At 39.0% G+C, this 25,496-nt stretch overlaps 1 protein-coding gene across 1 annotated transcript in view; it reads left to right on the top strand.

The window, feature by feature from the left end:
- CDH8 (cadherin 8) overlaps positions 1-25,496 on the top strand; it is a 366,803-nt gene that overhangs the window by 221,029 nt on the left and 120,278 nt on the right. The window contains exon 8 of the mRNA XM_021704193.1: positions 10,655-10,791. Within this exon, the coding sequence (XP_021559868.1) occupies positions 10,655-10,791 (137 nt within the window). The remainder of the gene's footprint in view (positions 1-10,654; positions 10,792-25,496) is intronic.

Here is a 25,496-nt window from a genome sequence, read left to right as displayed (position 1 = left end):
AAACCCTGGTCTCTGCATTTCGGGGTATGGGTAAATTCTCTGAGTAGCAGTATTTCTGTATCTAAAAATATAAGATGGCATGAAGTAGAAAGTCACTTGGAAGAGATTTGCTGTAATATGTTCAACCAGCTCTAACATGTATTCTCCCTTTGAGAGTCGATATATTCAATGAGTGATACTGGAAATAATCTGTGGATCTTCATTCATGCTTATTTAGTATTTTAGTATAGTGCTCTTCACATGTATCTCATTTATACTTCATTACATTAATTCTATGAATTACACATATTCTATGTGCATTAAACAAATTGTTACAGATTGTTTTCCCTGGGATTAGATGGGGGTCTGAAGTACAGGATGTTTGTTAGGAATGGAAGGAGACTAAAAGCAGGATGTGCAGGGGCAGAAATCTAATAGCATCACAGTCTCTGCAAAACCTTGACCCAACCCAGTGGGTCTCTCTGGAATGAGTGTTGATCATCAGAGGAGTCCTGCCTCATGCCAAAAGGGCCTTTATCCCTCTGCTTGCTTAATCTCCAGATAAACTCTGGAGCATAGGCTCTGAGATTCTAGGGAGTGGATAGCTTAAGACTGTCTGCTGACCCTTCCCCACACAGCTCAGGCATCCTTCCTCGAAGGAAGATCTGCACAGCATATGTTCATGTCAATCATGGATCAGAGCTCTGAGCCTCTTTATTAGGGAAGTAATTTGACTAAGTTCATCCTGCTAGCCATGTAGCTCCTATACCCATGTTAGCACCATACTACAGTATCTCCCTTTAGGCAAATAGATATTTGTTCTACATTTTGAGAAGCAGACACTGAAGTGGCAGATCGGTTAGCTGAAAGGCTCTCGGTGTGGTATGGCCGTAGTTATCCAAAACCATGAAGCTGCCTGAGTTTATAAAATATTTTAAAACAGGTGATCTAGAGTAGTAAAAAAAAAGCTTAATAATCAAGGGAAAAGAAAAAAATTGGAAAATGCTGGTCATGGGTTTAAAAAAGTTCCTGTGTTTATTTGTTTTTGTTTTCTGATTGGTGAAGTCTTTTTCTCCTCTTGGGAACAAAATCTGATAGTAATGTTTATATTCTGAGAGAAACAAAGATGCTTGTGTAGGCTGAGCAGTGTTATCTAACATTGTTATACTCATAAGGCAAAATAAATCCTCTATTTTGCATCCCAACAAAGGGAGATTGACATCCTTGTCTGATGTTCAAATATTTATGGGAGTCATTTCAACCAAGCCTTTATTTCTCCTTATATTTCTACACTCTGATTTGACATAAGCTTTTGATAAAGGACAATCAGATTTGACTTAGTGTTACAGAGGAAAACATAATATTGCATATTTTAGAAGAGATGTTAAAAATGGAGAAATGCCATTTCCTTCCATCTATCAAAAGTTTATTAGCTTTATTCTATGTGTCTGGAGCCAGTTTGCTGGGGAGCAAAACAGTTCAAGTTGAAGTGCCTTCCAAATGGGCCTCAGGATTCAAATCAAGTTTTGGGATGGTCTGCTGAGGTGTGTAGCTTCACAGTAAATGAGAATAAGATTTATGAAAGTCCTTAAGAACGGTCACAGTTACGGAAAATATATTTAATAGTGCAGAAGACAGCAAAAGACCTAAATGTCCTTCCAAAGCCAAGGGTCTGAAATTGAAGATAACAGGTATGGAAAGGGAGCAGGACCCAGAGGGTCATGAAGTGTGGGAGATCTGCTCTCTGGAGAAAGAGGAAGCCTCTCTGGATCACCTTTATTAAACATCAAGCACATGATATCGGACTTTGCACTTGCTTAAGTGTATAAGACTAAGTTAGACCGTGTAGGCAGGCATTGTGTTTAGGGATGAGTATTTTTGGTGGAAAATACTTTTGTCCCCCTAGAGAGAATTACATCTGCTTGAACACTGGAATAGTGTGCTTATATTAGTACTATTGTATATCAGATGGGTAAACAAGCTATTTCAGTTAAAATGCTTTTCCAGCCCTTAGGAGTTAAAGGCCACATCTTGTGCACCTGTGAATTCCCAGCATTTACCATAAGTCCTTAGCATGTACTAAATGAGCCTAAATTTACTAAATGTCCAATGAAATTTTCAGGGCATATATAACTTTATGACATTAAAAAAAAATACCTGCTTTGATGTAGTTACGCACTACTCTTAGTATTCCGTGGGTGTGCATGTTTTCCATAAACACTTCTTTCTTTTTTTACAGTAAACGATTTTGACCAAAATTGGACAAATATATAATCAAATACCACTGTCCTCATCACTATCTAAGATTCAGTGTCAGGTACTGTGGTCAGGATATGACACTTAGTATCTCACTAACTTTATGAGTGGGGAAAAATGTGTATTATCTGCATTTTGCAACCACAGATGTTAAGAGGACAATTTATATGGGCTACTAAAGTCATTTATATGGAGAATTAAATAAGAAATTAATATACGGGGTTTAGCAGAGAAGCTGAAAATTAGAAAGGCCATGATAAATACATTAAATAATATTACTAAATCTTAATCCCAGGGATGGTCCTATGGTCCAGACAGCTGCATAATGAGGTACTTTTTTTTTTTAATTTCACGCTATCTCTGTTTTATTGTTAATGTAACTTCATCAACTTTGAATATCCTTTCATATAGAGAAAAGTCATTATTGGCATGATTGGTAGCCCCCAAAAGATACTTAAGGGAGTTAAAGGATGTTCTTCACTCTTAGATTTCCCCTAAGAAGAGGAAGAGGCTGTGAGCCTTTCGTAAGGGTATTTCTTCAATCTTCCTCCATCTTCTTTACTTCCGACATCCATATAATCACCACATCTTGTTTATTTTACTTTCTAAACTCCAACACCATCATCTCTAATGTGAATACTCACAAAAGTCCCATTTGCCTGCCTCCAACCCCTTGATATCCACACGGCTGCCAAACTAATCTCTAACTCAGTTTAGAGCTCTGTCGTCCGTTAGATTAGACACTAGTCACATGAGCCTCTTTGAATTGGAATAAAATTAATTTAAATGAAACAAAATACAAATTTGAATTGGTCCGTTACACTAGCTAGATTTCAAAGGCTAAACAGCTACGTGTAGCAAGCGGTTACCATATTGGACGGCTTGGAGCATATATCTGTATCACAGAAAGATCTCTATGAAATTCAGCTGCGGTTTAGATTATATCACTTTCCTGCTATATTTCTTCACATGGCTCCCCATTTCCTACAGGTGAAAAAAAAATTCCTTCACACAGTTTCCAAGGTCCTTCATGATGTATTCCCTGATGTCCTTCCCCTGTTGAATCTTGAACTTCAGCGACACCATCCTTTGTTAAGGTCTGTAAGCACAGTGAACATATTCCTAACTCAGACTTTTCATATTTGCTGCTGCTTTTGATACGAATAATTTGTAATATTTTATGTATCTCAGCCCTTTTCTTTTTTTCTTCATCTATAGACTCAGTGACATGAGACCAAGGCCATACCTGTCTTGGCACCTAACACAATGCCTTGTACATAAGAAATACTCAATAAGGAGTGAATGAAGGAAGAAAGCTAAGAGCCAAGATGGAAGGGAAGGATGGGAAAGAAATGACAGAATGCTCATCTGTCTGACCTGAGCTCCCCCCACACTAGTCTAGTCCTTTAATTTTATGGTTTCCAATTTAGTATATGTGCTGCTGAAGCGAGCACTAATTTTATAGTTTCCTAAATCAACTTAAACTCTCAAGATTTTCTACATGCGTTTTTTTTCTGCTGAGGATGCTGTCCCTACATATTCTACCTGGAAAAATCCTGCTCATTCTTCCTGTCCCCAAACAGATGCTACATCTTCTTGGTGTCATCTCTGACCACCCCTCACCCTTTCCCAGGCACACTTGGACTTAACTCACTGCAATGTGAGCATTACTTCATTACAGAGCTTGCCACTTTTCATTGTAAGCGATAAGGTCACACCTATGTGTCCAAGAAGAGAGTCTTTATTCAAACGTTTAGCATCTCACTTGCCTAAAAGAAGCAACCACGAAAACCTTATTGAAATTAAAAAAAATAATAAAAATTTTACATTTAATCCCTTCACAATGTGTAAAACTGCATTCTATTTTTCCCCATATTTTTGCTATCATATCATATTTAGAATTTGCAGTTATGAATGATTATTTTGATGACTCAGAGAAAATTAGAATTTCTCCAAAGATACTATGTAAATATTGAAGAATTAATCATGAATCAAATTTTATCTAGGATTTATTTTAAAGAATTCTTTTGTTGTTGTTCTTTTGGTACTATGGCAGAAAGTTACACACGAGAATGTGGCTTTAGATCTCTATTTTTCCAAGATAAAAATGGAACAAACTACAAAACAAAACACACGCTCAGAAAATGGAAGCTCATATGAACTGACGGATTTGAAATCTGAGATTTCTATATTTGACCCTAAATAGAATAAAAGGTACCTGAGATTGATTGTGTTGGGTGAATCTGCTTCACTATTTAGGTGGAAACAGCAAGTCGAAATATGACAATATTATGTCTCTCTCCATATGAACACCAAACACCAGAGTATTTGAAATATTTGATTGTTGTTTAAAAATACCTATATATTTGACCGAGTGTCTTCTAGAAATAATGATAAAGACTCTGTGTAAAACCACTTATAAAAACCGTGAGGAAATTTTGAACACATTATCTAATTTGGGATTCACCTTCACCTTTAAAAGAAGGCAATCGTATTGTTCTTGTTTTTAGATGAAGAAACTGAGGGTTGGCTATATAAATTGGCTTAGCAGAGAAGTTAGGAATGGAAGGGCCATTCCCTGGAAAAATTATCAGGTGTTTCACAAATATTATAGTGGAAAGAATATAGTCCATGATAATTTTTTCTTAGGAAACCTACTAGTTTATCTTTATCTGATGGTTAATGTAATCGGTGTAGCTCTTTGGGTACACTCCACAGTTTATCTGGCACAGTTTCCTCATGTTGCACCAAAGCCACTGGCAGTGAAAAGTTCCCTGACTTTGGGAACTTAGTTCTAAAAATCCTTAAAATGTTCTTGACATTGTTACAAACCAAGAAGCAGTAACTGAACAGGGGATAGAGGGTCTCTGTATATAGTGTTGGGGGTGGGATTGGGAAGAGGAGGTAGGAGATGCTTTGAATGAATATGTACGTATAATACTTGAATATGGACAACAACAACAACAACACACACACACACACACACACACACACACACACACACACTGGGATTTTGTGCCAAATGTTGGCATGAAATACAAATAGTTGAGCTGTGTTAATTTTAAAAATGGTTATTTAATATCAATGGGAGCCGCCATGGAAATTGGGTGCTATTTCCCAACACAGAGATATCCATGGTTCCTTTTGATCTATTCTCAGTCCCTGCACCAATGGTATCTTCTTATATTTACTTCTGAACTCTGCAGGCTACTCTTAATTGGGTAAACTGGTGACATCAGTTTGTGTTCATGGTTGAAATACTGTAGGTTAAACGAGTCTCCAAACAAGGTGCTCTGTGTCTAGGTAGGAATTTTCTTGCATCTGTAGCCTTAATTTCAAAAGTAAGATGATGGAGTTCTTACCATTTACTTCTAAGACATACTCCTGTAGGCTAGTGAAACAGTAGTATTGAAGCAAACCAGGGCATTTGTTGGAATAAAACGAGAAAGTTTAAATAGGGCTTCTAAAACATACTCATTGTACTAGATGGAGAGTGTATATTTCCAAAACTTCCGTCATTAGGATTGATGTTAACATGACCCAAGGAGCCCATTTTCTCACATGCCACTTCCCACTGTGTTAATAGGAAGTTCCTTCTTACTCTGGAGGGAAGATGACTCTCCAAAGTGTATTCTATTCTTCTCAAAACGAGATCTTTTGTCTAACGCACTTTAAGTAATTCTGCAAAGGAACAAAAATTTGCATCCAAAACATGCAAATTTTTAAGAAATTAGAATGGAGCCTTCAATATCAGAGGTATGGATCCTGTGACTTTTAAGACATAAATTAGAAAGCATTGAATTTTTCAGTAGATACAATATGAACCAAAATAGTTCTTTCTCGGTTTTTTGTTCTTTTCCTATCCCCGTTATTCTTTTTCCTTGTATTTCTTTAGCACCATATTTCACACTTAGTAAAATCCATGCTTGATAAATATTTGTACATCTTTCCTATAATCAGTTACTGAGTAACTGCAGTGCAAAATCCAACCAATGTGATACTATGATATATGAATCAAAAATTTCTCCTTGTCCTAAAAGAGTGCAAGTCCGGCAGATGTTTACCTAGAGAAAGTGGAAGGGTCATCCTTGAGGGGAGGAATGACTCAGACCACACGCAGAAAGCTCCCTGTGAATGAGTTGTGGTCCGTGAAACAAAGGACAGCCTTTCATTTCATCAGCTCAGAGTCTATGCTCCATGGAGGTACACAGAGTACCAGATATTTTGAAAGAGGCAAAGACTGGTATCAACAAACCTTACAGAGGGTTCTGGAATATCTCTGTAGTGTCATGTGTGAAATTCTGCCTTTCCTAAGGCTACTAAAGAATATGAATGATAGCTCTTATTTGTATATTTCCATTTCTAGAGACTTGTGTCTGCAGTTAACTCTGGGCTTGAAAGCATCTCTTATAGATTGAAGAATTGGCTCACCATTTATTTTATTACTCATTTATTTATTTGCCTAATGTGAGTCATGTATCAACTCACTTACTGCAAAGCACCACTCTGTGAAGAAGGTATCTTCTCCTGTTTAGAGAGGAGATGGAGATTATGAATAGTTGCATAATTTCAATGAGATTCCACCAGTGAGACCCTACTCTGATTATGCTTCTTCCACTTTATGTGCTGCTACTCTGACAGACACAGAATCCCAGGAAACAGAGTGGTTTATGGATCTACTTCCCAGGTATTAGCCCAAACCATGACATTCTGCAAATTTACATAGTACACTGGATCCTAAAATTTCAGTTGTTACTCCAGGTTTGCTTTCTTAACCCAGTCTAGTTTTTTTTTTGCAATTATTTTCTCTTAATTGACTTAAGGAAAGAGCCTATATTAGTTTATTGCTGCTGATGTTACTATATATCACACAGTGCAATGAGTGACTGAGAGGAGAGGGGAGAATTTGAGGGAAGGTTAGAGGACTGGAGGAAAGCAAGCAGAATCTTTGCAACTAGAGATGGTGTGGTGTGGCTCTGGAATGTGTGCGTGTGGCGGCGAGGTGGGGTGGAGCAAGCATCTTCTGAGAACATTCCTGAACATGGTGTGCTTTCAGGTTTGTTTTGTTTTTAAATGTAATCTTTAGCTTTGTAACAAATTTTAAAATTGTTAAAATATAATTAATTTTAACTATGGTTAAAAAAAGATCATGTGTTATTCAATATTAATATACAATTGAGTGTGTCCAGGAAATCTTTGAACCTGCAATGGTGAGTTCACGAGACAGAGAAAAGTTGGTGGAAAAATAAACACCTAAAATAATGGTGCCAGAGGTGCAGTTATCATGCCCCCAACTGCTCCCCCTTCTCAGCTTTATTTTTAATCACTCAAGCTGGGATCGTCTATGTGTTTGTTTCTACTAATAGGAGAACCCAGATGTACTTGTTGAGGGACAAGAGAACCAAGGAAAAATGTATTATCATGTCCAGATAATAATGATAGCATGACAGATTTTTAAATATAGATTTATTAAGCACTTATTATGTGTCAGGCCCCATAATAAGTGCTTTATATGCTTTACCTCATTAAAGTGTCACAAAACCTATTATAATTTCCATTTTACAGATTAAGTAACAAAGGCACAGATAGACTAATAGCATGACTAAATCACACCTATGTAAGTGATGAGGTTAGGACATGAACTCAGGCAGCCACACTAGGACCCATGTTCTTTATGATGAGATTATGAATGCGTGTGGAGCCAAAGAATAAACAGCCAGAAACCCATGCTATGCCCTTAAGCGACAGAGCAGAAAAGAGTTTGCTAGAAAATAAAGGTGGATTAAAAACTCATCAGGAGGTCTTGGGGCACCTGGGTGGCTCAGTCGGCTAAGTGTCTGCCTTTGGCTCAGGTCATGAGTGCTCGCTTCGGCAGCACATATACTAAAATTGGCTCAGGTCATGATCCCAGGGTCCTGGATCAAGCCCCGCATCAGGGTCCCTGCTCAGTGGAGACTCTGCTCCTCCCTCTCCCTCTGCTCCTCACCCTCCCCCTGCTCAGGCTCTCTTGCTCTCTCTTAAATAAATAAATAAATAAATAAATAAATAAATAAAATCTTTATTAAAAAAAAACTTATCAGGAAGTCTATAAAGAAGATGGGAGATGGAGGCTTCTTATTCCCTGGCTTTCTGGAGAGGTCTAATTCCTTATCATCTTATTTAATAAATCATATTTCCTTAGATCTATTTCACTATATGAAATTATATATAATACATATATAATAAATACATATATAATATACATTAAGGCATTGTACATATGTATATATAATATAGGCATCTATAAGATGTTCAAGTCAGTTGTCTATTAAAATAAAAATAATCACAATTTTGAGTTCAGAAAATTGAGTACACAGGAGGCATTCGATGATGTCACTATCACACAAATGATGTGAGAGCCCTTGATCCCTGATACTTAGTGGTCTGCACACACGTGTTGACAAAGCATGCCATATTTACCATCCCATCCAGTCCTCACAACAGTCTTATTATCCAATACTAATATCATCCCTTTTTTTTTTTTTTTAAGATTTTTTTTTTTATTATTTGAGAGAGAGAGTGAATGAGAGAACACACAAGCAGGAGGGGGGCAGAGGGACAAGCAGACTCCCTGCTGAGCGGGGAGCCCGATGATGGGGGGCTTGATTCCAGGACCCTGAGATCATGACCTGAGCTTAAGTCAGATACTTAACTGACTGAGCCACCCAAACACCCTATCATCCCTGTTTTATAAGTGAATAAGATCAGCCCTTCCTCTAGCTAGCTGGTGTACACATAGACTTCAGAGGGAATCAAACATGAATATTCATTTTGGTTCTGGTATGTACTAGTTAGGTTACTTAAAATGTCCTCTAAGGGTTTCATTCTTCTTTTCTTCATTCCATAAGAAACCAGAGAGAAGAGGACGGAAGAAGGAAGAGGCATCTGGCACTGTGCTTGGTCCACATTTGGTGTTGAATGCATGCTTGTTGATGATGCTGAGTCAGGATTTCTGGGATGTTTAGCAATTCTTGGGAACCTTTATCATAATGTCTGCTAGGCAATAAAATGTCTGAAATGTCTACACAGGCAGCAAGGGACTTCTTGAAATCTAGTTGAGGTAGACTTTAAACTGAATTTCAACAAAGTCATTTGTCCCCCATCAAGTTCCTCCCGTTGTGTAATCTCGTAATATTATGACATTCTTACCTGCGATCTTACTAAAGGGCTGTATTTATAGCCTATTTTATAAATTCTCATGACTCACCCCATAAAGTCTGTCATCAACTGGAACTTTAAAAAATGAGAAAAATATCTCCGCCTCTGTTAGAGTTAGGAGATTTAAATGATGCCCAAATGTTTTTCTAGTTTTCTGCTATTTATAAACTGTTAAGAAAGGGGCCTTCTTCACCACCTTCCAAGTAGGAAATGATAAATGATAAATGATCAATAGTAGATGATAAATGATAAATGGTCCCTGTTTCCATTCTGTCCTGTTTCTTATAAATGTCTCTGTTTCCATTCTATCCTGTTTTAGTGTATTTCACTACTTACTTACGGGCCAATTTTTCTAATTATGCCTTGGGTTCCTTAAGACACTTACCTTATTGGATTCAGCATTCCATAACCAAAACACAGATCTTGATGTATAAAGAGAATAGCAATAAATGTTGGGGGAAAAAAATTTTCTGTATTATCTTGATGCCTAGTGTTCCTGACATGCAGCTGGTTCTAGATACAGGCTACCTTAATGATGTCTTATCTGAGTTTTCTCAAAAGAGGAACAACTAACCTGTGCATTTAAAATTGTTAATTTCATAGACTCTAGTGTTGTAAAGCTGCTAAAATATCCATTCCGACTTTTAAAAATTATTAGTAGAGCATCAGCAACCATCTTATTTCTATGGACATAAACTAATAGGAATCCCAAATATGTACTTTACTTAACATGAAAACAAAGCAGCAGCAACAATAACAACACATACATGTTGTCTAGTCAAATATGTGTTTAACATAAACACACATTTCCTTTGAACTGCCATAAGTAACATGCTGCCTAGCACCATCCTGCTTCGCGTTTGAGTTTATTGTTTTATGTGATATTTTGTGGCAACTGCTAATTATCATAAGCTGTCCAATAAATGTGATGGATTGTCCAATTAACTCTTCATCAGCATCTGTTTTTGAAGATGCTACCTATTGAAACTGATGGCAGTTTATGACCTCCATGTTGCATATATAGCTAATTACTCCTTGGACAATAATTATTAAGTTTCTTGTGCCTCATTCAGTCATTTTATTTTACAAATTATGATGCCACTGAGTTTCCCAATCCACTTGACTTCCCACCTATGACTCTCCAAGGATTACTAAAGGTCTGCTGTGGAATATATGGATCATATAAACATTGACGTAGATTACAGATGTATCTGTTTTGTAGGTTTTCCATCGACCGGCACACTGACCTGGAGAGACAATTCAACATTAATGCAGATGATGGAAAGATAACGCTGGCAACACCACTTGACAGAGAATTAAGTGTATGGCACAACATAACAATCATTGCTACTGAAATTAGTAAGTGCCTGGGTTTAATTTCTTCCTTGTGTGACTGGGTTCAATTTATGCCTAGGGATCATATGGTTAATGTGATCCCTGTTTCCATCAGATATTTTAGCACTGGGCAAGTTATTTCTTATTCAGATAATTGATTCAAAGACTCCTTGGGAATAATAAAATAAGTTCCAGTGCCAAAATACCAAAGGTTGCAATTTATGTGGGAAGGAAACATTCTTATATCCAAATACCCTTATATACCCGTTATTCAGCCATTAAAAATAATGTTTTGCATGCTAAAATATGGGGAAAGATTTAGTAGGAAAGGGTAGGTCAAAAAATAGTACTCAGGAATTATATACTACAATTGAAATAAATGGACCAAACGTATATATACAATTATAGAAACTGCTGCTCACATATTTAGACCACATCCATCATATTCACATATGCAGACAGAAAATATAGAAGGAAACTTCATACTATCAATACATATTATTTTGGAGAGATGAAATTATAGATGATTTTTTTGTTTTGTTTTTAGAGTTTAATATAGTTTACACAGTAACCATAGACTAAGACTGTAACTTTTACATAATCGTTATTGTAAATTAAATGTGAAGATATAAGCTTTTTTAAAAAAAAATTTTTAGAGGATATTGCAGGATTGTTAAAATAACATATGGTAGCCTTTCAATCAATTTTCAGTGAGCACAGCTTCTTTGATTCCACATAATGGTACTGCTAGTGAGTCTCAAACCAGCGGCTATATGGTGGAATTTAGTGCTACACCATCTTTGAAAATTTGCACTCTGCCTCACCAATTGTTTATTATACAAACACATGCCAAAGAAACCTAATATTCATTTTATTTCCAAACAAAATACATTTTGCATATTGTCTGATGTCCTTCTTTTGGTAAAGGACCTGATAAGGCCTTTACAGTTGACACAGATTCAAGGGAGATAGTAAAGTCTTAAAGGAGTTGGGAATCTGAATAAGGAAATAAAAATCAACATAAAGAAAAATTCATCAGCGTACACACAATATAGAGTGGATACATGACAATGGTAGGATGTGGGACCTAAGATCTGCTCTATACTCTCTCTAAAATCTGCTCTGTGTTTTCACAGCTAATGTGAGAACAGGGCAAACATCTCTGAAGTACACGATTATTTTGTTTGTACAAACAAGAAAAATCCATGCCTTTAGGAAGGGCACAGCTTCTCCTTGTTCTGAGATATGGGGGAAATGTCCTCCATGGAGCCTTATTAAAAAACAAAGAAAACAAACAAACAAAAACACTGTGCAAAAAAGTGAAGATTTAAGAGTGAAGAATATCTGTTTTTTTATAGCAACCTTGAATGCAAGCACATCACATTACATGCAGAACATGCAGCAGTCAGGTTAAGAGGTAACTTCAACCCTACCAAATGGATGGTTCTGGAGACAGGATGAACTTTGGAAACTGGTGTTTTTCTGGGTTAGGAGTAGTATTCTCTTCCCTGGTGTGTTATTCTGGTCGCAGTTTCCCCTTGTTAACAGTAAGGGATAGAGCAAACAAACTATACCACTTGGTAACTGGTTTATTAGAAAGGTTAACCCCATCTGGAGAGGTACAGACATGGAATTTTTATAATTTACAATGTTGAAGCCACATTATTGCTTTAAGCCTCTGAGAAAAACTGTGTACATTAGATTGCTTTAGGGCTTTATAAAAATACTCTAAAGGATCACAGTTTTCTTTAAAGTACGTAGGCAGTAATTACTTTTTAAAGAACCTCCTCATATTGAATACAACCTAGTTGAGTTAGCCTTAATCCATGACACTTTTTTTTTATGAGATGGATGCCTTAATATTCATCAAGGAGGTCCTAATTATAAGGATCTATAGTACTCTATTCTAAGGAATAAAAATAAAAGCATACGCAGAGCATGTGGTTAAGAAACATTTCAGGGCCAATACAGAAACAAAAGACTCATTTGCAAGACATCACAGACAAGTAAGAAGACAGACACAAAAGCAGATGCTCCAAGGTAATGAGCTGTTAACTCCAGGGTGACGGGGTACCAACCCAAGTCTGCGAAGACGTTCATTTGCTCATTCACTCAATAATTACTTATTGAGTCTGTACTACTTGCTAAGCACTCTTCCAGTGACTGGGGATATAGCAGTGAGCAAAAGAGACAAAATTCCTGTTCCTCTTGGAGTTTTCCTTCTTGTGGCTCCTGGAAGCACCTGCATATGAAAGGGTAAGTTGAAATCTGCTGAGATATCCATAAAGAAAGACAGAGGGGTAAGGAAGTAGGTGATGCATGTTGGGAATTACAGGCAGTTCTGTGTTGATGGTGTGGAAAAGTATGACGACGGAACTCCTTCCATCAACACTGGATTATATTTAAAGAATGGATCATGATACACATGAAAAAAACAAGCCTTTATGTGTACTGGTAAAATAATTAGGTAAGATCATTTTTAAAGTGGTAGAGATTCTTATTATTAATAAACACAGTGTAGTCAAATTATAAAAATATATCAAAATGTAGACCAGATAAAATTTTCTTCATGACTTGAGCTAAATCACTCAAATATGTCCGAGATTCAGCTTTACAGCTGGTTCCACGTAGGCAATAAATAGAGAATGGCTCTACCCACATGAAGATTGTCGGCTTGTCTGGGAATCTCTTAGAGTTTAAAATATATAAACCCAAACTTACATAACTGTGTTGAAACAATGAGAGTTACCACTCCCTTTTAATTAATTAATTAATCAGTTGAAAACTAAACAAACTACATAGTCATATTTTGGCCAATAAGGAAGTTTAATTCAGGAGGTCAAACATCTCAAAGAAATGTGGAATTGTAAACTTAGATATCACTCTGCTTTTCTTGGGATGTTTGCCTGTAACCTTCTTAGCACGAGCAAGAAAGAAAGTATATAAAAGAATTTTAATTTTTAGCTGTAAAATATAAGCTGAGGTGGGCATAAATTTAGGAACTTTAGAAGTAAAATTAAGCCATTTTTTTTTTCCTAAATCATAAAAGGAAGTAGAAGTAAGTTCACAGAGAACTTAAGAAAAATTGGAATTACATGAAAATGGCTTAGAAACGTGTTTGACTTGGTTTTATTATTTAGTCCATCCTGTAATGTTTATCTTCCAAAGCCAGAGACCATGTCTTGGGGAAAAAAAAAATATTAAGGGGAGATTTATTGTATTTGGACGAGTCGAAGATTTAAAACCACCCCAGGACAATAGAACCCTATGGGAGTGGGGGAGGTTCTAATAAAGACAAAGAAATATTCATTCCAGAGAGAACAATTTAAAATTATTCTCGGAATGCCATCTCATCAGACAAGATTTAAACAGATGAAATTAAGCTAAAAAAAAAAAATGGATCTTAGGGAAGTCCATCTGTTATCTCTTAATGAGAATGGAGATGTCGTCCTTTATCCTCTTGTGTCAGATTCACTTAACCAAGGCTGAGATGCGTCACTCTGTGTATTACACAAGTATTGCGGTGGTAATAGACCTAGCTCACCATCACAGTCCACAGGCACATCACATTACATGAGCTGGCAGTTAGATGTCCATGTGCTAACAAGAGATTAGGCTTGTAGAGCGCGTCTCTGCTCGTAGCTGTCCCATCCTCTGCAACTGTAGCGCGGGGCTGCTATTGTTTACCACGGTGGTGAAAGTTTAAGGTAAATTTAGCTGACAAACACTGAAAAAGTATTATGTAAGCCCTACGACGCCTTAAATTCTTGCAACACTCTGAGAAATTAGGTACTATTAATATAATTGACTTGAACAACACAGGTTTGTACTGCATGGGTCTACTTATATGCAGATTTTTTTCAGTAAATATATTTACAGTACTGTAAATGTATTTTCTCTTCTGATTTGCTTAATAACATTTTCTCTAGCTTACTTCATTATAAGACTGTGGTATATAATACATGTAATACAGAATGCGTGTTAAAAAACTATTGATGTCATCAGTAAGACTTCTGGTCAACAGTAGACTATTAATAGTTAAGCTTTTGGACAGTTGAAAGTGGATTTTCAGCTGTGCCGAGTTGTTGGGGATTGTTGGCGCCCCTAACCCCCCACATTGTTTAAGAGTCAACCGTATGCCTTTTTCAGACAAGAAAACACAGTTAAATAACTTGGCCGAGGTTTCACAGAGAACAAGGGTTAGGTGAGCGGGCAAGATTGGTATGCATGCCATTCAACTGCAGATAACGTGTTCTCTTTCATGGAAGACACCTCTCTTATATCCTCTTTCCTTTCAAACTCCTGCTTAAATTGAACTTCCAGTGCTGCCACATCATTTGCTGAAGCGAGTGAATGAAGTAGTTCCTTTGTGCAAAGCAGAAGGCTGGTTTCCCGGACAGGGGTGCGGTGGAGGAAAGGACAGACACGCACCACATCAGCCCCTGCTGTTCTAGCATCTCTAGCAAGGGTAGGAGTATAGCCTAATGCCCAAAGCAGAGCTCTGGGACTGTTCAGACTGGGATTCTTTGACTATTTTAGAGATCAGGAAACTGAGGAACAGAGAATAGAGGGCACACAATAGTACATTTTAGGGGACAGCATTTTTCGGTGAAGATCACAGAGAACGTATCTTTCGCAGCTGACCCAGATCACCTCCACGGAAGAGCCCTGGCATCAGGCCAGGACCTGCTGAGTCAGGAACTCAAGATGGCAGTTCAGGAACCCACTTTCCTGAGCTTTGCCACGTCTTCTCCACCTACCCCCCCCCCCCATCAGAGATACCTAAATATCTAACAATACCTTGAAGGAAGACAGAGAAAGCCGAGGTGTTCTTTTGTTTGCTTTTATCTTTATTTGTTGTCATTCCTGTGGTGATCAGGTGATATCTCCCTGAGCTGTGATATAGCCTAAGGCCCATCAGACAATGCATAGGGTCCCTCTAGGTTGAAAAGGGTGCTAAGACCTACCTACCAGAGCAGCGTGATTAACAACACAGCTGTAGGGGTCATAAAGGACATTGGGGAACAGTGTGGGAATCCACTTGCTTTGAATAGTCTCTGCAAGGGCTTTTTAGAGGCCTTGAATGCCAATTTTAGAGCAGAGAAACTGGTGATGTGAAGTGGTAAGTGGGGAAACCCGCTGACCCTGCTGACCCCGTGTGCCTGGGAGCTGGCAGCTGACACGGAGGGAAAGCACTATTATTGGTTACCTGAAGGTATTTTAAAGCAGGAAGCATATAATTGCCCATTAAATTAATCTCTTTGAGTTAGTGATAATGCATTGCTCTGGCCCACTACAGTGGGCTGCACACAATATTGCAAATGAAGCTTTTCGCTAATGATGGCTAAATCTCCCTGGGAAAACACTAGTTTGATAGCCCTTAAGAAATGTTTTTTTTCCTGGCATAGGGCCCAGTTGCCAGAATAATTGCTTTGTCCAACCCAGGATACTTAGGAAAAATCTATCTTTATAGCTCATTGTTCAGAGAAATCTTGAGTCCTGGAGTTGGCCATGTCCGTTGGCCATATAACCTCTGGCAAATTATTTCTCCTCATTCGCTCTCAGTTATCTCATCTGTGGAATGGGAATCATAATTATTCTGTAAAATCTTGGGCGTAGTGAGAATTGAAAGTGTTAGTACTATACCTCTTAGCTCAAAATCCATCTATAACCTCTAGAAATTGATAAATTGTTATGGTTAAGGCACCCTTAATCCTGGGCTTTGAATCACAGCTCAATTTAAAATTATTTATTTGGCTTATATTGTATGTTACTCCATCTCCTCCCAACAACAAAACTGGTAATCATGGTCTGTGTGTCACTGTGAGGCACAGCTATGTTTCTTCATTGCACAAGCGATAGGATGGGTTTGTTCACTGACCTTCCTCTTGTCCTTGGTTTAGGCATGGTAGACTGCCTGGTGGCTAAGGAAAGGCCCTCACGATGAAGCAGGAACATTTTTGGAGAGGCTGCTTGGACTAAGGACTTCGAATTTTGTATCAAGATCCTGTTCAAAATATTTAATCTCTTTCTCTATTGCCTGTGGCATAATAGAGGCTAAAGTTTCATTAAGATCAATGCCATTCCCTAGTGTAGGATTGAATGGAAGCAGATGAAGGGACGCCATTGTCCAGTTAATAACTCTCATAGAAGGGAAAGGGTGCTGGGAGCCTGAGGTGGTCAGTGAAATTCAGGGGCAGGGGTGGGTAAGGGGCTCCCAAATATCAGAGAGCCGTAGCGATATGACTGTCTGAGAAGATAGGCCCCTACTTCAGACAAGCATACAAGTGCTATAAGGTGGGAGATCAATATTGTTAACAGCAAGGATGATAATGAAAGGATGTGGGAAATAAAATATGTGAAAGTCAAGGGGAAGCTACAGGTTCCTGGAAAAGGGGTCAGCATCCAGTTCGCAGTTCTCCATAGGGAAGGATTGGAATCCGCATCATTCTGCATTCCAGGAGTTGCTGATGCACTCTCTAAATGAATATTGTTGTGTGGGTAGCCCGCATCAGCTTTATTTTAACCACTATAGTCCCCACATCCTATATAGCTACTCCAGTGCTTTGCATACTGACTTGGGAATTTCCCCCTAATTCCTCTGTGTTCTGCAACCATTCTATCAATATCTTCCCGTAACCTCTCCATCTTTTTCATCTCTGCCCCTCTTTTGTTCTCATCTACTTAGAAGAGCATGCATGTTGAGACTGGAGATACGGGTTTTAACCAAGATCTTCTTTAGGATGTCACTATGACTAATAGCCCCTTAGTCCTAACTTAGAAAAAGACAGAAGGTGAGAGGTCTCTGTCCCTGTCTTGTCCTGGTCTGTCTATAAACGACCCACCCCAGAGCCTCAACAATAACTCTTAACTGTAGACAAAGGATAGAAAGGAGGTAAGCAGCAAATAGCAATTCAAGCTTTTCAGGTGCAGGTGGTGGCAAACTGGCCATTCAGGGCAAATGGTCATTTGCAGCTTTGAGGGTAGCAGATAAGGTGTGTGTGTGGGGGGGGGAGCTGGGGAAGGCCCTAGATACAGATATATGCATGATTATAAAGATCAAATAGTAGTAGATTGTTTTATCAGTGTAAAATTGTTAATGGACACAGGACGGGTTCTGAACTCAGGGTCAGCTGCTTGCAGCTTTAAAGGCAAACTTGAGAGAGGTCCTGAGTAGCTGGGCATCTGATTCTTGATTTTGGCTCAGGTCATGATCTCAGGGTCCTGAGATCAAGTCCTATGTTGGGCTCCATGCTCAGCGTGGAGTCTGCTTAAGATTTTCTCTCCCTCTGGCTTGTGCGCACACACTCTGTCTCTCAAATAAATAAATAAATCTTTAAAAATAAAGGCAAAGATGGAAAGATGGCAGGCTAATGTTCTAAAGAACATCAACCCAGTCCAGGTGAAGCAGGAGGGTTTTGATTTTTTTTTTTTTTAAAGATTGTATTTATTTAAGACAGAGCACGAGAGAGAACCCAAGCTGGGGGGGGGGGGGGGGGGCAGAGGGAGAGGGAGAAGCAGACTCCCTGCTGAGCAGGAAGCCCAAAGCAGACTGGATCCCAGGACATTGGAATCATGACGGGAGCTGAAGTCAGACACTTAACCATCCAGGTGCCCCAAAGTGGGAGGTTTTTTAGAGATTCTGTGTATTTATTTGAGAGAGAGAGAGAGGTGGGGGGACGGAGGGGGACGGGAAGAAGGGGAGGGAGATTCTCTGCCCACTCCACGCTGAGGGCAGAGCCGACCTGGGGCTCAATCTCACCACCGTGAGATCATGACCTGAGCCTAAACCAAAAGTCTGTCAACCATCTGAGCCACCCAGGTGGCCCTGAAGGAGGCTTTTAAAGTGGAAGACACGGAAGACACGGGATATGGTGAGGGGGAGCCACGTGCAGGAGAAGCTGGTGCTCAGCAGTTAATCATTTGTCCTTGCAAGGCTTCCAGATTCTGCCACTCTGCCGGTAATCAAGGCTCCCAGGTGATTCTCAGTTAAGAATACCCCTGCAACCAACAGGCGCGTCCTGATAAGGTAGTCCAGACTCCTCCCCCTGTATCAGCAATTAAAATTCCGGGGTGTGTGGAGTAGGCCAGCCTGTGGTTGCTGTTTTCGTGTGCTGTCAGGTCTTATCTTCTGGAACGTGTGGTCCTTTGTTCCTCACGGCCAGCGGTCTGCAGGATCTCAAGGGAAGCAGGTCAGTTTTGTTACAAACTATGGGGTTTAGGTCAGCAAGCAAGGAAGGAATAAACCTGAAGCAAGTTGACCTTTAAGACTGGTTGGTGTGCTGTTGTGTTGACAGTAACGGCAATGCAATATTGATTATTATAATGATAAAGCAAACATTATTTTTATCCTTATTGTATGATTAAAGAGGATGTACCCAAAAGAGGTCTCCTCGTCATGAGCAGAACCACCTCACTTCAGTCTGAGGACCTAGCAAATTGTGAGTTTGTTCTGGAAGTATCATCTTGGGATTATTTGGGGAATATAATTTTCCACATGATATGCACCGGATAGAAGTGTCTTTCCTCGGTCAGCCCTAAGTGTCCTGGCCAGGTTCTCAACTTGAAAAGCTACGTTCTTTTCTAGTTGAACCTGAAACCCAGGTCATGGGCATTTCTGTCACCACTTTCACAGCAAGTAGTAGTGGTTATTAGTTAAAAGCATAAACTTTGAGTCAAATTGTGACAGCCAAAATACTGGGTTTAATGTATGCTTCAAGTGTGACTTGAGTAAGTTACATAATCTTTTTAAGCCTCAGTTGCTATATATGAAGTTTGTTACAAGAGTTAAATGAGCTAATACAGATAAAGGACATCAGACAGAGCCCGGCCTATAGTGAGTACTCAGTAGCGTTGTCTTCCCTCTCTCAGGCTTTTCCCTTCCTTGTCTCTTCTTTTCTCTCACCTCCTGCAGACTAAACCTGGTGCTTACCCCCTCTCACATCCCTTATCTCCTTTGTCGTATTGCTAAACATTCTATTGGTCACTCATCTCCCCCCTACTTTTCCCAGCCACTTGGACTTAGGGAGAAAGGGAACCAAAGTGGTCCCAGGAACACTGTGACTTGAACTGGCTCACCTCTGTGGCATAATAAACCATGTCTAAACTTAGCTTAAAATAATAAACATGCATGTCTCCTGGTTCTGTGGGGGCAGCTGGGCAGTTCTTTTGGTTTGAATTGGCTTTGCTAATCTTGTGGCTTGTCCGGGGGTAGATGGTCTGCGTTGACCTTACATGTGTACAGAAGGCTGCTTAGACCAGGTGCCCTAGTGGGCACAGCTGTTCTCCACTCCACGTGTCTCTCATCCTCTGGTAGGCTAGCTCAGCTTTTCCTGTAGTGTGCTCAGTGTTCCAAGGAACAGCAGAAGCCTGGTGAGGAGGCACTTTTCAAGTTTCTGTTTGCATCACGTTTGCGATTACCTCATTGGCCAAAACAAGTCCTATAACCAAGAAAAGAGGTTCAAGGGGTGGGGCGCCTGGGTGGCTCAGTCAGTTAAGCGTCTGACTCTTGATTTTGGCTCAGGTCATGATCTCAGAGTTGTGGAATCGAGCTTGCACTGGGCATGGAGCCAGCTTAAGATTCTCTCTCTCCATCTGGCTCGGCTCCTCCCCTCACCCCCCCCAAAATAAATACAAAACCTTATGTTAAAAAACAAAGAGAGGTTCAAGGAGTGGAGGAATAAATGTCACCTCTTAATGGGAGGAGTTGGAAATATGATGGCCATTTTTTTCCTCTCTTAAAATGTAATTCATGCCAGGATGCTGAATCTCAGTATGTGTGACCAAGAAGTGATGATGATCTATAGCCTACACATATGTACTCCCCTGTCTTTCTTCCAGAATCCTCAGTGTACTACATGTGAGTCCAAATTCTTTGCTCCAAAACCTTACCTATTTGGGAGAAAGGATTAGACACAGTATTTCTGATAGCTGTCAACTGGTTAACTGTAGAGTTTTTTAGAATTTCAGCTGCGATAGCAATTTGTAATATAATAAACCTATTGGTGTTCTTAAAATGCTACAAGAGTTTCTATGTAAGTGTTAATATAAGCATTAGCTATTATTATTACTATTTCCTGATAACCAAACTGGGTCAGGTTTCTTTGTTGTAAGTTCTCACAGATCCATGCTCTTTTCCTTCAAATGACTGGTTAAGCTTATAAATAACCACTTATTTGCTTATGGCTTTGAGAATACATTTTGAAAGGAAGAAATAAGTGAAGTCTTTGTTCCCATAACACATTTTATTACTGTTTCATTATTGATCACTGTTTTATCCTGGAAGCCTAGCATAGTACTTGGTGCTCCCAATAAATATTTGCTAACTTAATGAATGAGTAAAGGAAATAATGTATTAATACCACTGGAGAGTACCCTGCTGAGTTCTGACTCCAAATGGGCACTATTAACTGATGAGTGAAAAGGATCTTTGCTTTACTATACCCCACTCAGCTCTTTGTTAAAAGTCTCAGGCAGGGGTGCCTGAGTGGCTCAGTCATTAAGCGTCTGCCTTCGGCTCAGGTCATGATCCCAGGGTCCTGGGTTTGAGCCTGCATCGGGCTCCCTGCTCCACGGGAAGCTTGCTTCTCTCTCTCCCACTCCCCCTGCTTGTGTTCCTGTCTTGCTATGTCTCTCTCTGTCAAATAAATAAAATCTTTAAAAAAAAAAAAAAGTCTCAGGCAGACAGACGTACATGTACTATGGCTTTCTGGATTTTCTAAAGTCCTGCTTTCCTCAGTGACTAAAGCTGAGACGTAAAGGGCAAGAAGAACTGTGCTCTCCTTGTATGAAAATTGTGGGCCGTTGACTGTATTCAGTGGGAGGGATTCCCATAAAATACTAATCAATCTTAGGAGTCAGAAACCATGAGAAAGGTGCTAGTGGAGGGGAGCCCCGAGTCCCCTCTCCTTCCCCAAGGAGCCAGGCTTCTGATCTAAGAAACTTTATTTCTGTTTCCTTCTGAGAGCCTTAAGGCAAGCCTTGAATAATGCCAGCCCACACTTCATTACCCAACAAGCCCGTTTATCATTTAATCTGATCTGTATTGAACAACTGGAAGCAGGTTACAAAGCAGCAAAGCCAAGAATGAAAATTCAGCGCATTTTCTGATTACAGGAATCCCTAATCCAGAGCTTAGAAACTGGGGCTAAAAATAGGCTCCAATTCTGTCTTTATCCACTCCCACCCACCTAACATTTCAGTGCCAGGTCAGGTGACCCTTGAGCAAAATGGTAGACATTTAAACTATGATTCCTTGCTTCCATCTCAGTTGGGGTGTCAGGGCATTGGTTACGCTCTACCCTTAGTTACACTAGTGATACTTACGGGTTCCCGACGTCTCTCTAATACAGGGATCCACCTCACATGTCGCCCAAGGCCAGAGGTTATGCTGTTTTTCACCAGGATGTGTTGTGCCCGCTCCTTTTACGACTGTCCATTTGATCTACCTACAAACTCAAGTAAAAACAAAGTAACATTCTTTTAGCACCAAATTTGGGCCAGGCATTGAGTTGAGTGCTTCACAAGCACTGTGTTGTTTGAGCCCTACAGAACCCCATCGAAGAATGGAGAGGAAATCCTCTGAGATGTGAAATGACCACTCCATGTCTCCATAGCCAGAATTCAGAAAGAAAGTCTTGCCAAAACATAAAGATTTCATATTCTCCTATCAGTATGATTTTTCTAAAGTTTTGAAAATGAAAAAATCCCCAAAACAGATAGGGTTCAGCTTATTTCAGCAAGTACTCCACATGCACCTACTGTGTTAAGAATTGGGCACTTGGAACACAGTAAGACATGATTCCTTTCTCTTTGAGCCTTAATGGTGCATCCATAAAGTGAAGAGCTTTTCCCTCAGGCATGCATTTGAAACTCAAACACATCATTTACTAAAAGGTTTGTAATTGGGAGCAGGGTGAGATTTCTCCATTGGACAGGAAAGACCGTGTTCTCTGGGAGGATTCCTTGCAGAAGGTATATTTTCATCAGGATCATGAGTAACAGTAGGCTTTTTGTCAGATTTCACAAATAACAAACATCTTGATCAAGAGGAGAAGAGTTGAGAATATCTTCTGGTGATGAGGGATCAAGAGGGAGAAGAAGATATTGTTGGAAAATTAAGTGAAGCAAATTATGGTTGCCTTCTGATGACAGATCAAGGAAATTATCTTACTCTGTTTCAAAGGGGCCCATCATAGACATTAAAATATTGAAATAAGGGAAACCTAAGACACAGAACATGAGGATTCAGATTTAGGAGAATAGGTTATTGGAATGGAGAGTCTAGAATGGAGGGGGGGAGAATATGGATGAGATGGTGTTTTTGTTTTTTTATACCAGTATAGTTAACATAGTGTTATATTAGTTTCAGGTGTACAATATAGTGATTCACCCTTCCATACATTACTCAGTGTTCATGAAGATATGTGTAATCTTTAATCCCAATCATCTATTTCACCCATTCCCCCCATGCACGTCCCCTCCAGTAACCATCAGCTTGTTCTCTGTAATTAAGACTGTTTTTTGGTTTGTCTTTTTTTTTTTCCTTTTTCATTTGTTTCTTAAATTCGACATGTGAGTGAAATCACCTAGTATTTGTCTTTCTCTGACCAATATCACTTAGCATTATACTCTCTAGATCCCTGCATGTTGTTGCAAATGGCAAGATTTCATTCTTTTATTATGACAGATAAATACTCTATTGTACATGCGTACCACACCATCCATTCACTTATCGATGGACACTTGGGCTGCTTCCGTAACTTGGATATTGTAAATAATGCTACAGTAAACATAGGGTTGCATGTATCTTTTTGAATCAGTGTTTTTGTTTTCGTTGGGTAAATACCAAGTAGTGGAATTACTGGATCATATGGTAGTTCTGTTTTTAGTTTTAGAGGAATTTCCATACTGTTTCCCACAGTGGCTGACCCAGCTTGCATTCCCACCAACGAAACAGGGGTATTCCTTTTCTCCATGTCCTCGCCAATGTTTGTTGTTTCTTGTGTTTTTTTATTTTTTTTTTATTTTAGCCATTCTGACAGGTGTGAGGTGAAGCTGTGGTTTTGATTTGCATTTCTCTGACAGTGATGTTGAGCATCTTTTTATGTGTCTGTAGAGCATCTGTATGTCTTCTTAGGAGAAATAACTGTTCATGTCTTCTGCCCCCCCCACTTTAAAATGGATTATTTGGGGGTTTTTTGGTATGTTGATTAGTATCCATTTTTATATATTTTGGATACTAACACTTTATCAGATATGTCATTTGCAAATATCTTCTCCCATTCCATAGGCTATCTTTTAGCTTTCTTGGTCGTCTCCTACACTGTGCAGGAAGCTTTTTATTTTGATGTAGTCCCAGTAGTTTTTTTATTTTTGTTTCCTTTGCCTCGGGTGACCTATCTAGAAAAATGTTGCTACAGCCAGTGTCAGAGCCTGTGCTCTCTTCTGGGATTTTTAGTTTCAGGTCTTACATTCAGGTTCTTAATCCATTTTGAGTTTCTTTTTGTGTATGGTTTAAGAAAGTGGTCCGGTTTCATTCTTTTGCATGTTGCTGTCCAGTTTTTTCAACATCATTTGTTGAAGAGACTATCATTTTCCCATTGTGCATTCTTGCCTCTTTTGTCGAAGATGAATTGATCATAGAATTGTGGGTTTATTTCTGGGCTGACTATTTTGTTCCATTGATCTATGTGTCTGTTTTTGTGCCAGTACCATAGAGTTTTGATTACCACAGCTTTGTAGTATATCTTGAAATTGGGGATTGTGATACCTCCAGTTTTCTTCTTATTCAAGATTGCTCTGGCTACTTGGGGTATTGTGTGGTTCCTTACAAATTTTAGGATTATTTGTTCTGATACTGTGTAAAATGCTGTTGGTATTTTTGGTAGGGAATGGATTAAATATGTAGATTGCTTTGGGTAGTATGGATATTTTAACAACACTTATTATTCCAACCCATGAACATGGGTATCTTTCCATTTGTGTGTCAATTTCTTTCTTTAGTGTTTTCTAGTTTTGTTTTGTTTTTTTAAAGATCTTATTTGACAGAGACAGCAAGAGAGGGAACACAAGCAGGGGGAGTGGGAGAGGGAGAAGCAGGCTTCCTGCTGAGCAAGGAGCCCGACGCGGGGCTCAGTCCCAGGACCCTGGAATTATGACCTGAGCTGAAGGCAGGCCATAGCTCAACGACTGAGCTACCCAGGCGCCATGCCATGCTTTCTAGTTTTCAGAGTTCAGGTCTTTCACCTCCTTAGTTAAGTTTATTTGTAGGTATTTTATTTTTTGTAAATGGGATTGTTAATTTCTCTTACTGCTGTTTCAGTATTAGTTTATAAAAATGCAACAGACTTCTGTATATTGATTTTTGTATCCTGTGACATTAGTGAATTTATCAATTCTAGTGGTTTTGGGTGGAGTCTTTAAGGATTCTATATATATGTATACATATATATGTATGTATATATATATATATGTATACATATATATGTATGTATATATATATATATACATACATATAAAAAAAAGTATGTCTACTGCAAAGAGTGGAAGTTTTACTTCCTTACCAATTTGGAGTCCTTTTCTTTTTGTTGTCTGATTACTGTGGCTAGGACTTCCAGTACCATGTTGAGTAGAAGTGTTATGAGTGGATATCCTTATATTGTTTGTGATATTAGGGGAAAAGTTGACAGGTTTTTGTTGTTGTTTACCATTGAGTATGATGTTATACT

The sequence above is a fragment of the Neomonachus schauinslandi genome, chromosome 16 (assembly GCF_002201575.2).
Source record: "Neomonachus schauinslandi chromosome 16, ASM220157v2, whole genome shotgun sequence".
In the NCBI taxonomy this organism is placed as follows: domain Eukaryota; kingdom Metazoa; phylum Chordata; class Mammalia; order Carnivora; family Phocidae; genus Neomonachus; species Neomonachus schauinslandi.
Note: the sequence above shows the minus strand (reverse complement) of the source record. Positions and strands in the feature narration are given on the sequence as shown.